We start from the raw sequence: 12,419 nt of genomic DNA, 5'->3' as shown, positions 1-12,419 counted from the left end.
GCAATATGATGCACGCCTTATTACGCAAGGTTTCTCTCAAACGTCATGTGATTCATTGTAGCATTATGAAATATGGTTAGTATTTTCAACATGGAGATATTGATACGAGGATTGACATGTAAGTTCCCGAATAATTACATGGACTGGTTCAAATAGTTTCAAACCACAGAACACCCTCTTAACTTGTTTAAGGCGTTCACTTACGGATTGAAACATTTCGACGAATATGGTATACCCGTCTAAGTGATTATTTGATCAATCAAGGATATAAATGAATGTCCTTGCATGTTAAACTATGAAATCTTATTCCAAATTACTAGAGTTACAGTTTATATCGTTAACATGAATCTCACTAAGACTCTAGAATAGCTTGTGAAAACTGCTTCACACCTGAAGATGAAATTTGAGATGAAGGATCTTGAAAAAACTTGTTTATGCCATGACCTGAAGTTCAAGCATGGTTCTGACGGTACCTTGGTCTACCAGTCGAACCACACCCCGAATGTGTTACCTTTGAGTATACCTTTGATCGTCCATACGTTACATGCAAATGAGACTCTTGAAGAGGTTATGGAATTTGAAATTTCATATATAAGTTTAACTTTACGCTTCGTTGTACTTAACTCGTTGTATTATATAGGACATCTCATTTATTGTTGATCTAATTGGTATAGATGCAACATCGTGTCTACACTCAACCACTTAATTGGTATTAAAGACGTACCCTGAAGATACTGCGATTTTGGGCAAATTCCAACGCATCTCGAGTCGATCCAACCCCCTGATCCTCGGAATGATACTTGCCTTGTTTGTTATACTGACGCTGGTTACTTATCAAACCCGCATAAGGCAAAATCCCCGAATGGTTATGTCTTTACCATTAGGGATATCGCAATATCTTGGAGGTCTATGATATGACCTTAGTTGCGAAATCTTCGAATTGTTCCAAGACTCACCTTACTTCACTACGCCACAAATGAGACATGGTTAGGAGTTCTTGTTGAGTATATTTGAAGTATCTGTTGTTTTCATCCATCGTTGAGTCCCAACGATGATCCATGAAGACTATGCCGCATGTATCCACCCGACCAAGACATGATACATCAACGAAGTCAACGCCAAGACATATTGCGTTTACATCGCATCAGCAAAGCATCAAGAGATTAAAGCCACACAAGCTAATCCCAGACAACCTTGCCGACCTATACACGATGTCACTGCCGAAGTCAACCTTCCAGAAGCTTGTTCGAGGAATTGGTATGCCTAACTATCATATGCAATTCTTGTAGTTCTCATTTGGAAGTTCTGTCAAACTTAGGGGGAGTATTTAGAAGTATACTCACTTGATCTTAATGTACTCTTTTTCCCTACGATTAGGAGCATTTTTCCATTGGGTTTTTGGTACCTAACTAGGTTTTGACGAGGTACCCATCCTGGGCTGATCATACATTTGTGAGCTCTTCTACCTACGTCCAGAAGATGTATAGTTTTGACCTTATGCAACTTCTCACTTTTCTCCTTAGTCTATGGTTTTTCTCCTACCTTGGGTTTTACCATAACGAGGTTTTGTGAGTTTTACCTTTTTATGCATTCTTCGATTAATTTAAGACTTGTATTCGTTCATTGTGTCAACGACTTCATCAACTGAACTTATTTCATAACTGAAGACCTGATGCGCCATTTACTTGAGTATTTACACACTTAAGGGGGTGTTGCAATCCTATTGGAATATGAATGTGATTGTGTAAATCCTAGTGTATCTAGGGATATTTTTGAATATTCCCTTTAGTAGTTAATATCCTATTAGAGTTGTAATCCTAAAGGGGTAAGGAATTAATCTTCCCTACTACTATAAATAAGGCACAATTGGGTGGAATAGAACACACCTCACAATTACACATCTCTCTTAGGGCAGTAATTAATTCCCAATCCGAGAGATTTCTTGACACGATATTTAATGGAGCTCATAAAAATTTGTCGTGCCAAAAGAGATCGTAAAATTAATAAATTCATTTCATTGAAGACGGTTTTCAGAAAAAAGTATCTGAGAATAAGAAATCACTTACTGCATTTTCATTTTTTGATATGTCTAGACTTTGATGAAATAATTCCTAATCATATGAAAGTAGGTTGTGGTTTCATTTTCCTTGAAATGGAAAACAAGACAAACTTTAATCACAAGCTAATTACTTGTTTGATGAATCCTCTGTCAAGTGTTTCTTCCCAACAAGACTATACCAGACTTCTAATCTGAACCGTCCAACAATATCTAATGGTTCTAAAATTTCCACGTCAGATTATTTTCATTGACTCGAATTAAAAGAAAAGAGTTCGGATCATTGCATGATCATTTTTTTGAGAATCTTGAGAATTCATAAATCATATCCGTTCATCATACATCGTGCGATAAAAAATTATTTTAAATATTTTTATTACAAAATAAATACAAACAGTACTTAATAAAAATTAATTGTATGATGTACGATAAATAAACACGATTCACATATCATCAGGATCTTTACCAGATCCGGAGAGGATCCTGTTGGAAAGGAAAAATCACGTTCCAATCCAGCAAGGATGGAAACCATTTGAGACGCTTTAAAAAATTTGGCATCGCAATCAAGAAAACGGCTTTTGCTGACACGAAAGGGACCCACCTGGCCCACCAACGTCATTATCATGACAATGACACGTAATAGAGTTTGGTTAGTTGGCCGAACTCCGGTCAGACCAAAGGGGCGGTAATAAAGCCCAATTATAATATATACGGAACGGAGAAACGGTGACGGGCGTTAGTCAACGTACACAAGCAAGAGTCAACAGTGGGAGGTGCAAAACATTTTGTAAGTTGGTTTTGTTAGGTTTTGACGGAATCTCACGAGGTCCGTCAAATTCCGGGGATCGGCAGGCAGACCAACTCAGCTCGGCCATCTATTGACAATTCTCAACTGCCTTCATTTAAGTCCTCCATCTCTCTCTCTCTCTCTCTCTCTCTCTCTTTCTCTCTCTAGATATTTATCAAGAATTTGGAAAGCTGGGTTTTGTGGTAGGAAGTGGGAAGATCACAGAGGAGGTGGTTGAATATAATTGGATTGAAAATTTAGCTGCAAGAGAGAGAGAGAGAGAATGGAATCATCGAATGGGAATGGGAGTGGGAAAGGGATGCAAGAAGCATATGAGGAAGTGGAAGAAGAAGCAAACTTTGAGAGCGACGAGATAGAGAGAAACAAAATGGGAATCATGAGAGCACTTGTGGAAAGAGAAGATCCCTCCTCCAAGGTTGGGATTTGGAATTGGATTACTCCTTCCTCTCTCTTTCCCTTTCCTCTTTTTGCTTCTTTTTTCTTTCTTTTTCTTTTTTCTCCTTTGCTTTTGTTGAATGGTTTTTATTTATTTACATATAAATATTCTAATTTACTCTAGTTACGAGAAAAAGGGTTAAAATTTGGTCGTAATGGCAGACACATTGGTTTAACCAACTGATCTAATTCACGTTAGTTATACGTGATGATTATGGATTTGGTTCTTCATTAATCCTAAGAAGTACCTTTTGTTAGCATTTCTGTCCAATGTCGCTACTTTTGCTTAGATTTTTTATGTTAAAAATGGTTGTGATTTCAGATGTTTGTGATTGTTGTATATCGAGCAAGTGTGGTTAAATTGGTTTGGTAGGAAATGCAACCGAGTTCAATTGAATTGTTTAATGCTCAAATTTCTTATGGAAGTAAGAATTTAATTTTGGTTAATCCAGGAAAATTCATAAACTTATTACTTGCGTTAGTCCTAAAATTAGTGTTTAATTTGAAGCTTTTGCATACCTAATTCACTCTGTGGGCCTTATATGCATCTAGATTGCTCGCATTGTTCACATTCTTCATACATTTGCATAATGCTGGTGTGCTGGTGTGCTGTTATGCAGGATGTGGATGATTCCATGATTCGGAGATTTCTTCGGGCGCGTGATCTGGATATTGAGAAGGCTACTAACATGTTCCTCAAGTATCTGAGTTGGAAGAAGCCATTTGTGCCAAATGGTTCAATCTCGGAGTCAGAGATTCCAAAACAACTTGCTCAGAACAAGCTGTTTATGCAAGGTGTGGACAAGACGGGACGCCCCATTGTGGTTGTGTATGGTGGGCGGCATAAGCAGACCACACTCGAAGAGTTCAAACGTATGTACTACATTTTCGGGGACTCTGATAATTTATGAGACTGCATATATTTTGGATTTGAGATAAGATTCTGAGAAATGCTTTCAGTTTTAAGTTTTCGACATTGCCCTTTGCAGGTTTTGTAGTCTACACCCTTGAAAAAATATGTTCCAGGTAACTCAATCTTCGTTATGACAATGTATTTTTGGTGGTTCGATCATTTTTGTATGATAGGTTTGATGGATTATCGATATCTTTGAATGAGCGCAGAACGATTGTATTACGAAGTTAACCTGGTAAGAGTTGAGATGTGAACTGCTATGTCATAGACTCATACGTAATATGTTGGCTTTATCTTTCAGAATGCCAGCAGGAAAGGAAAAGTTTGTGTCCATTGCAGATATTGAAGGATGGGGATATACCAATAGCGATGTTCGTGGATACTTGGCAGCTCTGACAATCTTACAGGTTCAAATTAGCTCGATCCATTTTATCAAATGAGATTTGTCTTTAATCGATTTGTTGAATGAATGCAATCGGAGTGTGTGTACCCGTTCTGTTCAATTGTGTGATTTTGCTTTTGCATCTGCACTTTGTTGTCTTGGGCAGGACTGCTACCCGGAGAGGCTTGGCAAGTTATTTCTTGTCCATGTGCCTTATGTATTCATGACTGCTTGGAAGATGGTTTACCCATTTATTGACAGCAAAACCAAAAAGAAGGTAAACTAATTTGCAGCCGCTACCGTAATCTTTCTTTTTCTTGTGGTCAACGGGGGAGTAGAGATACGAAATCAAGACCCCTTCCAACATTGGGAAGAGAAGTACCACTAGACTGCTTGGATGATGCTAACATTGTTAATGTAGATAAACGAGAAACGTTGAATATGTCATGAACCTCATAAGGAAAATAATTTGATGCACTGTCAGACCCGGAGGCTCAAGGGAGATACTTTTGTTTGTTCAACATCACGTTATAACTAAATCTTCTGTTTACCATGTATCGTTGCAGATCATTTTTGTCGAAAACAAAAAGCTGAACTCAACCTTGCTGAAAGATATCGATGAGAGCCAGCTCCCAGAGGTATATGGAGGCAAACTGCCATTAGTTCCTATCCAAAACTGCTAGCTTCTTTTCTTAAATACATGTGGATGTAAACTCTTATTAGTTCCTGTCCGAAGACTCTGCCAACTTCTTCATGAGAAGAAGTTGTTGCCCTTATGTTCTACTACTTGTACGCCATTATTTTTCCGCCTATTGCATTGTGATTTACTACTGCATATGTTTCGGGATAACTTACAACGGAAGACGGTTTTTGTGATTTTAGTGAGTTACGTTTATGTATGTGTCGGACTGTAACTTATAGCAAAGGAATGCTGGCCAGAGTAAGTTTAAGAGCAATGCCTGAAAGTAAACGATCGAAATTAGCAGCGTTTGGTTGCCCAGATTATTGGACCTTCGTCCACGGACATACCAAGGCGAATGCAAAACTAGCCACCTATTGTTGTGCAGGTTCCGGAAACATTTCATCTGGCGTTGCAAGAGATGGAATAGAAGTCATCTTGCATTTACTAAATTTGATAAATATAAATAACTGCAAGATAAAACTTGAAACTAGGGTTTAATTCTTTTCGTTGTATATTTCTTACTCTCAGAGGTAATGCATACACACACACACATCCACATCTTGTGGTACAAGCAAATATTAAAGGACTCCAAGCTAATGTAGGAAGGAATCTACACCAAATTAAGAAACCTAATTACATTACAATTCTATTTGGTTGACTCATGCCATTACTCTCCCCCAAGTTAGTTTGCAAATTTCTCCCAAGCCCAACTTGTCCAATGAATCACGAAATCTTCTAGTAAGAATGGCATGTGTTAGGATATCTGCTAATTGTTCTTCAGTCCTCACAAATGGAATATCAACTAACTTAGTGTTAGATATATGTCAACAATCTGTGATAAAATTATATATGCTAATAAATAATAAATGAGAATAGGAAATTAACAGAGGATAAACAAAACAAAAATATAAAACATACAACTTGAAGATCGAGGCTTGCGTACCGCAATGTCCTTGAAACAGAAATTTCGTCCCTAGGATTCAACTAGGATTCAACGATCAAGTTAGAATTCCAGCACCGGAAAATTTAACTTCTGGTGAATTTATGTGTGATTCTCTCAGTAAGAAGGTTTAGGAATGTAGAAGAAGAATTTGATAATTTATGTGTTCTAAATGTCATGTAGATGGATGTATATATAGTGGGATTATGCTTGTTCGCAACAGGTATGAGAATGTGATGTGACTGTTGCGAGACATCTCTTCAGAGGAGTGCTGTGCTCTCTGCGTTTTTCCATTGGCTTCAGACTTCTTCTGAAAAGATAAGTCTGTTCAAAAATAATTTAATTAAATTCGAAATTAATTAAAAAATAATAATTAATTAAAGAATTTAATGTTCAGAGCCCAAGAGGCCCAAGGCCCATCTTTTGATAATTAATTATTAATTAATTATCAATTAATTAGTACATCCTAAAGCCCAACCCCAAGGTTGAGCCCAATTTCATTCTTAAATGTCCATTACTCCAATCACTTTCTATAAGAGAAAAACCCTTATAAAGTGAGGAAACCTTTTAGGAATGGCCAATATGAGACAATGAAATTTCTACTCAAAATTTCCAACAACACCCCACATTTGAGTTGAAATTTCATTCAAACTCCAACAATACCCCACATTTGAATGCAAATGTATGACTAGGCTGCCTAAAACTGAGAGATAATAAACATGATATGCATCGAGTGAAGTGTCTTTTGGACTTGAACTTACCCTAGTAAAAATATATCGGGTTTACTTGGTGATGCAGTGGATGTGGAAGATTTTGAACTGTTCACCGCAGTAGTAAACCGAGACAATATGCTACACACATATCACGTTTGCCACACGTTAATTCATACAATTGTGTTCATTTTGGCCCTGAACAGATCCTGGATTTCGTAGAAGCTTTAGAGAATTTAGCCATTTCAATTCTCATAAATGCGGCCCCATTTACTCCTATGTAGGTGACATTAATTAAGAATAGTCTGCCATATTCCTCTTGATAACAAGATATTAATGTCATTAAATGTATAAAACATAACCCCTCAAATTCAACATACAACACGCATTTTATCATAAGAATGGGTAAGTTGTGTCATTAAATGTATAATACATAATCAATGGATATTATTCCATTGGAGAGCAACTTCTTAAGAGTATTATGCCGACGCCTGATGTGTCGCGACTTTCCATTGTATACATGATTTTTGGCCCTTGATTGCGTGGCCATATTGTCACAATGTATACATATAGCAGTTACAAGCTTTGGCCACACTGGAATATCATCCAGAAAATGTTTAAGCCACTCGGCTTCATCTTCAGCCAAGTCTAAAGCTATAAACTCTAACTTCATGGTGAACCGAGCTATACATTTCTATTTAGAGGATTTCCAAGATATTGCTGCACCTCCCAAGGTAAAAACATATCCACTTGTCGACTTGGATTCTGTAGTGTCAGAAATCCAATTGGCATCACTGAAGCCTTCTACAACAAGTGGATACTTTGTGTAGTGTAATCCGTAGTTAATTGTATTTTTCAAATACCTTAACACTCTTACTAAAGCATCCCAATGCTCTTGTGCCAGATTAGTTGTATATCTACTAAGCCTACTTACTGCATAAGCTAAGTCAGGCCTAGTTGAATTCATCAAGTACATTACACTTCCAATTACTTGAGAATATTCAAGTTGAGATATGCCATTGCCTTTATTCTTCTCCAACTTGCATCCAGCATCAAAAGGAGTTGCAGCAGGTTTGCAGTCAAATTGACCAAACATTCGTAATATTTTTTCTGCATAATGGGATTGTGTAAGGACATACCTTTCACTATTTCTCTTAATTCCTAAAATGACATCGGCTTGACCTAAGTCTTTCATGTTAAAATTCGAATTCAACATTTTCTTTGTTTTGTTTATTACATCTTTATCGCTTCCCATTATGAGCATATCATCCACATACAAGCACACAATAACGCAAGTTTTATCATTACTCGTAATGTAGACACATTTATCAGACTCATTTATTTGAACCCAAGGCCCATCTTTTGATAATTAATTATATATTAATTATCAATTAATTAGTACACCCCAAAGCCCAACCCCAAGGTTGAGCCCAATTTCATTCTCAAAGATCCATTACGCCAAGCACTATCTATAAGAGACAAAACCTTATAAAGTGAGGAAACCTTTTAAGAATGGCCAATGTGGGACAATGAAATTTCTACTCAAAATTTCCAATACTTAGCATCCAGCTTCTCTTTTATGAAGGGTCTATCTACCTCAACATGCTTGGTCCTATCATGTTGTATTGGATTGTTAGCCATTTCCCGTGCAACTTGATTAGCACAGTACAACGTAGATCCCTTGGGCTTGAATCCTATCTCGGTAAGTAGAATCATAAGCTACAAGAGTTCGGAGATACCATGTGCCATTCCTTACTCGGCTTCTGCTGATGACCTTACCACCACATTTTATTTCTTACTCCTCCAGGTCACAAGGTGTCCGGCTACAAACGTAAAGTACCCTAATGTAGAACACCGATCAATTATACTTCCAGCTTAATCTGCATCAGTGTGCCCTTTCATCTACATATGCCTATATTTTTCTATACATCAACCTTTTTCCTGAAGCACCTTTCAAGTAACTTAGCATTCACATTATTGCCATCTATGGTCCTCGCTCGGAGCATGCATAAATTGACTAACCATACTTCCTGCATAAGCAATATCTGAACTTGTGAGTAACAAATAAATCAATCTTCCCACTACCCATTGATACCTCTCCTCGTTAGTTAGGACTTGATAAATTGCAAAATTATGATTATGCACGATAGGAGTATCTATTGTTGACATGCCAGCATATCAGTCATATAAAAGGTCCAAGAGATATTTACATTGTGACAAGTATATTCTTCGTAAGACCGGGCAACTTCAATTCCTAGGAAGTATTTGAGTCATCAATTCTATCTAGAAGGTAACACATAAATTGGTGGAAAATTTTCTGAGTTAGTACTTATATCAAGGATATCCGTTTGATAATGGACGAGTCCGTGAAGAGTAGGAGAGGGTGGATTTTAATCTGTTCCTGACTAGCAAGCCCATTTGGATTGGGGAAACAGTCACAGTCTAAGTCTCCCCCCTGAGGTTGTGGTCTTGTCTCGTTGGACAGTTCTGAGGCAACAGGCTTTGGTACATCAAACTAGCCACAGTTCTCGTATATGCATGTCTCCCTCTGAGGAGTATGCCTGGGGAGAAAAAATAATTCATCTTCACAAAAGGTGACATCTATGGTGACATACATATACCGTGTAGGTGGCTGATAACACCGATAGCCTTTTTGTTGAGTATTGAACCCAAGAAAAACACACTGCAATGCACACGGATTGGTTTTTGTGAAGATGGGTGTATGCCACATATCAAAAAACTCGTGGTTCCAGGTGAAGGTTGGAATAGAGCGTGACATGGTCTGCAAGCATGGCCAAAGGTGTTTGAAAAGAGAGAGACACAATGGCATGCGGTTCATAAGATAAACAATATAGGTCATTGCATCAGTCCAATATGTTTTAGGTGCACAAGCACCCATGAGGAGAGCACGGGTAGTCTAAAAATGTGTTGATTCTTTCTTTCAGCTACTCCTTTGTTTTTTTTTTGCTGAGTTTGAGGACAAGTAGTCTCATGGAGAATGTCATTGTCCTAGAAGGATTGGGAAACATCGTGATCAAGATATTCGCCACCATTATCTGATCTAAGAACTTTAACAGGAAGCAAATATTGATTGCAAACCATGTGATAGAACTTTTTGAAGATTTCACCCACATCACTTTTATTTTTCATGAGATATAACCAAGTCATTATGGTGCAATCATCTTGGTGCAATCATCAACAAACATTATAAACCAATGTACTCCATGGTAAATAGTAATTGTAGATGGCCCCCATGCGTCATAATGAATTAAGTCAAAAGGAATTGTTCTTTTATTAAACTCGGAGAATAAGAAACACGATGACTTTTAGCTAAGATGTAAATATTACACTTTAAGGAAGAATCTGAAACATTATGAACTAACGAAATGATGCATGACCCAGTCGAAGATGCTATAACTGAACAATCTTCATCTGTCCATTGTTACAACTTTGAACTTGATGAACACGACCCTGCAAAACATCATCCACATAGTACAACCCCCTTCTCTTAGTACTAGGCCCAATAATCACTTGGGCTCGAATATCCTGAAGTAAACAAAAAGTAGGAAACATTAGCACAACACAATTTAACTGCTTAGTGACTTGGCCCACATATAATAGATTACTGGAAAAGGTGGGAACAATTAAACAATTGTGTAAGAGGGTAAGTGTAGTAACCAGGGCAACACCCCCATTGGCCGTGACAATACTATTCCATAATGGTGGTACCGTGGAGTTAAGAGGGTATAATCATAAGTCATATGATCGGTAGTCCCCGAGTTAATAATCCAACCTGTATTATGATCAACAGATGCAATAACGGCAGTGCTCATATTACCTATACCATTAGATTGCTCATTGGAGGAGATCAAATTTAAGAGGGAAATTTGTGAGCGTAGGTCTTCTGGATCCGAGCCTTGCTCTTGTCATGCCAGTGGGCCTTGAAAAACAGCATCAATAGCCCTTTGTTCCACGACTGGACTTCGAACTCCAGGCCCATCATAACTAGCGGCAATGGCAGCAAGTCCAGGTCCAGCTTCAAAGATTTTGGCTTGTGCTGGATGTTTGTTGTTGGTATTCCCCTTGTTCTGTTTCATCTGTTCCAGGAACCATTCTGGGTGACCATGGATTTCAAAACATGTCTCATTCGTATAACGGGTTCCATTGCAGTGGCTGTATCGAAGTTTGTCCTTCTCAGCATCCTCAAAGTCTCGTACAACACGTGATGACCCAGAGAAGGGCTTACTAACCATGGCCATAGAAGGACCGCTGTCAGCATCCTTCCCTTCCAGCATGATGGTCTTCCTTTGTGCTTCTCGCTGAATGGTGTTGAAGCACTCCTCTATTCCAGGGACAGGTTTCTTTCAGAGAAGAGTACTTGGTACTGCATCGAACGAGTCATCTAGTCCCGCAAGAAAGTCATACACCCTGTCCTTCTGGAGATCATCCTCCCTACTCTTCAGGTCAGTTGCGCACACCATCTTATTGGGACGTTGTTTATCCATCTCTTGCCATACACTTCAATTCTGCAAAGTAGATATTCACTGGACGCTCGTTTTGCCTTGTCCTCGTTGCCATGCACCTTAACTCATAATATTGGGACTTGTCTGCCTCGCATTATACATTTCTGTAATGCTCTCCCAAATGTCATGTGCAATTGGTAACTCGATAAACAACCCAAGCAAATGCGGTTCCATGGTTTTCAGCAGCCATCCTCGGACAATCGCATCCTCGGTGTGCCACTTTGAGAACCCAGGTTCTGTCTCTTCAACCGCCAGAGTATCCATTGAGATATCCCATCATATTCAAACCTTCAACATGAACTTCCATCATCCTTGACCAAATTTCATAGTTCGAATCATTTAACTTGAATCCGAACGGTAGGACACTCAGGTTGGGAGATTCGTTTGAAGCAGGAGCCATAACTGGAAGCACAACTTTGTTTTCAGCCATCGAAGCAGCAGGTTTGTAGTTTTTGGGGTTTGGTTTTAGCATGAGCCTGTTGTCTCAAGACACCACACTCTTGATCTGTGTTTGTAGACGGTTTATTAAGCCAACAAGAGCTTTCAAGTTAGCTGTGGCTAGGGTTTAGAGGAAGAGACAAGCTGAAACCTGCTCTGGTATCAAGATAAAAGTTGAAACTAGGGTTTAATTCTTTTCCTTGTATATTTCTTCCTCTCGGAGGTAATACACATATATACACATCCACATCTAGTGGTACAATCAATATTAAAGGACTCCAAACCAAACTAGGAAGGAATCTATACCAAATTAGGAAACCTAATTAGATTCCAATTCTATTTACTCGGGTGGTCTGAAATAAGTAGCCTCATCGGACGGCAGTTTAGTTAGGGCTTAGGGGACCTCAAGCTGGTAAGTATGGATGGATCTGTCAACGACACAATTTAATGGTATAAGCAAGGTTTAAGTATGAATTTGTCTCAAGCTTCAATTATTCGATTGAATCAACCGAAGTAACATGAAAACTACACA

The 12,419-nt window shown here is 38.4% G+C and overlaps 1 protein-coding gene across 1 annotated transcript; it reads left to right on the top strand.

Moving 5' to 3' along the window:
* Positions 1-2,735: 2,735 nt before the first annotated feature.
* LOC137731787 (sec14 cytosolic factor) lies at positions 2,736-5,470 on the top strand. The gene is made up of 6 exons (XM_068471007.2): positions 2,736-3,279; positions 3,920-4,172; positions 4,289-4,325; positions 4,514-4,619; positions 4,761-4,871; positions 5,161-5,470. Exons 1-6 carry the CDS (start codon positions 3,127-3,129, stop codon positions 5,275-5,277), a joined length of 777 nt encoding a protein of 258 aa, XP_068327108.1. The 5' UTR covers positions 2,736-3,126; the 3' UTR covers positions 5,278-5,470.
* Positions 5,471-12,419: the final 6,949 nt, after the last annotated feature.

The sequence above is a fragment of the Pyrus communis genome, chromosome 16, assembly GCF_041283825.1.
Source record: "Pyrus communis isolate YQ-2024b chromosome 16, ASM4128382v1, whole genome shotgun sequence".
NCBI classification, from domain to species: domain Eukaryota; kingdom Viridiplantae; phylum Streptophyta; class Magnoliopsida; order Rosales; family Rosaceae; genus Pyrus; species Pyrus communis.
Note: the sequence above shows the minus strand (reverse complement) of the source record. Positions and strands in the feature narration are given on the sequence as shown.

What these genes read in the sequence shown, in the direction of transcription:
- LOC137731787 (XM_068471007.2), top strand. Translation starts at nt 3,127, where the DNA reads ATGGAATCATCGAATGGGAATGGGAGTGGGAAAGGGATGCAAGAAGCA. An exon ending in GAGAAGATCCCTCCTCCAAG is followed by an intron (nt 3,280 to 3,919) that starts GTTGGGATTTGG and finishes GCTGTTATGCAG; the next exon opens with GATGTGGATGATTCCATGAT. An exon ending in CAGCTCTGACAATCTTACAG is followed by an intron (nt 4,620 to 4,760) that starts GTTCAAATTAGC and finishes TGTCTTGGGCAG; the next exon opens with GACTGCTACCCGGAGAGGCT.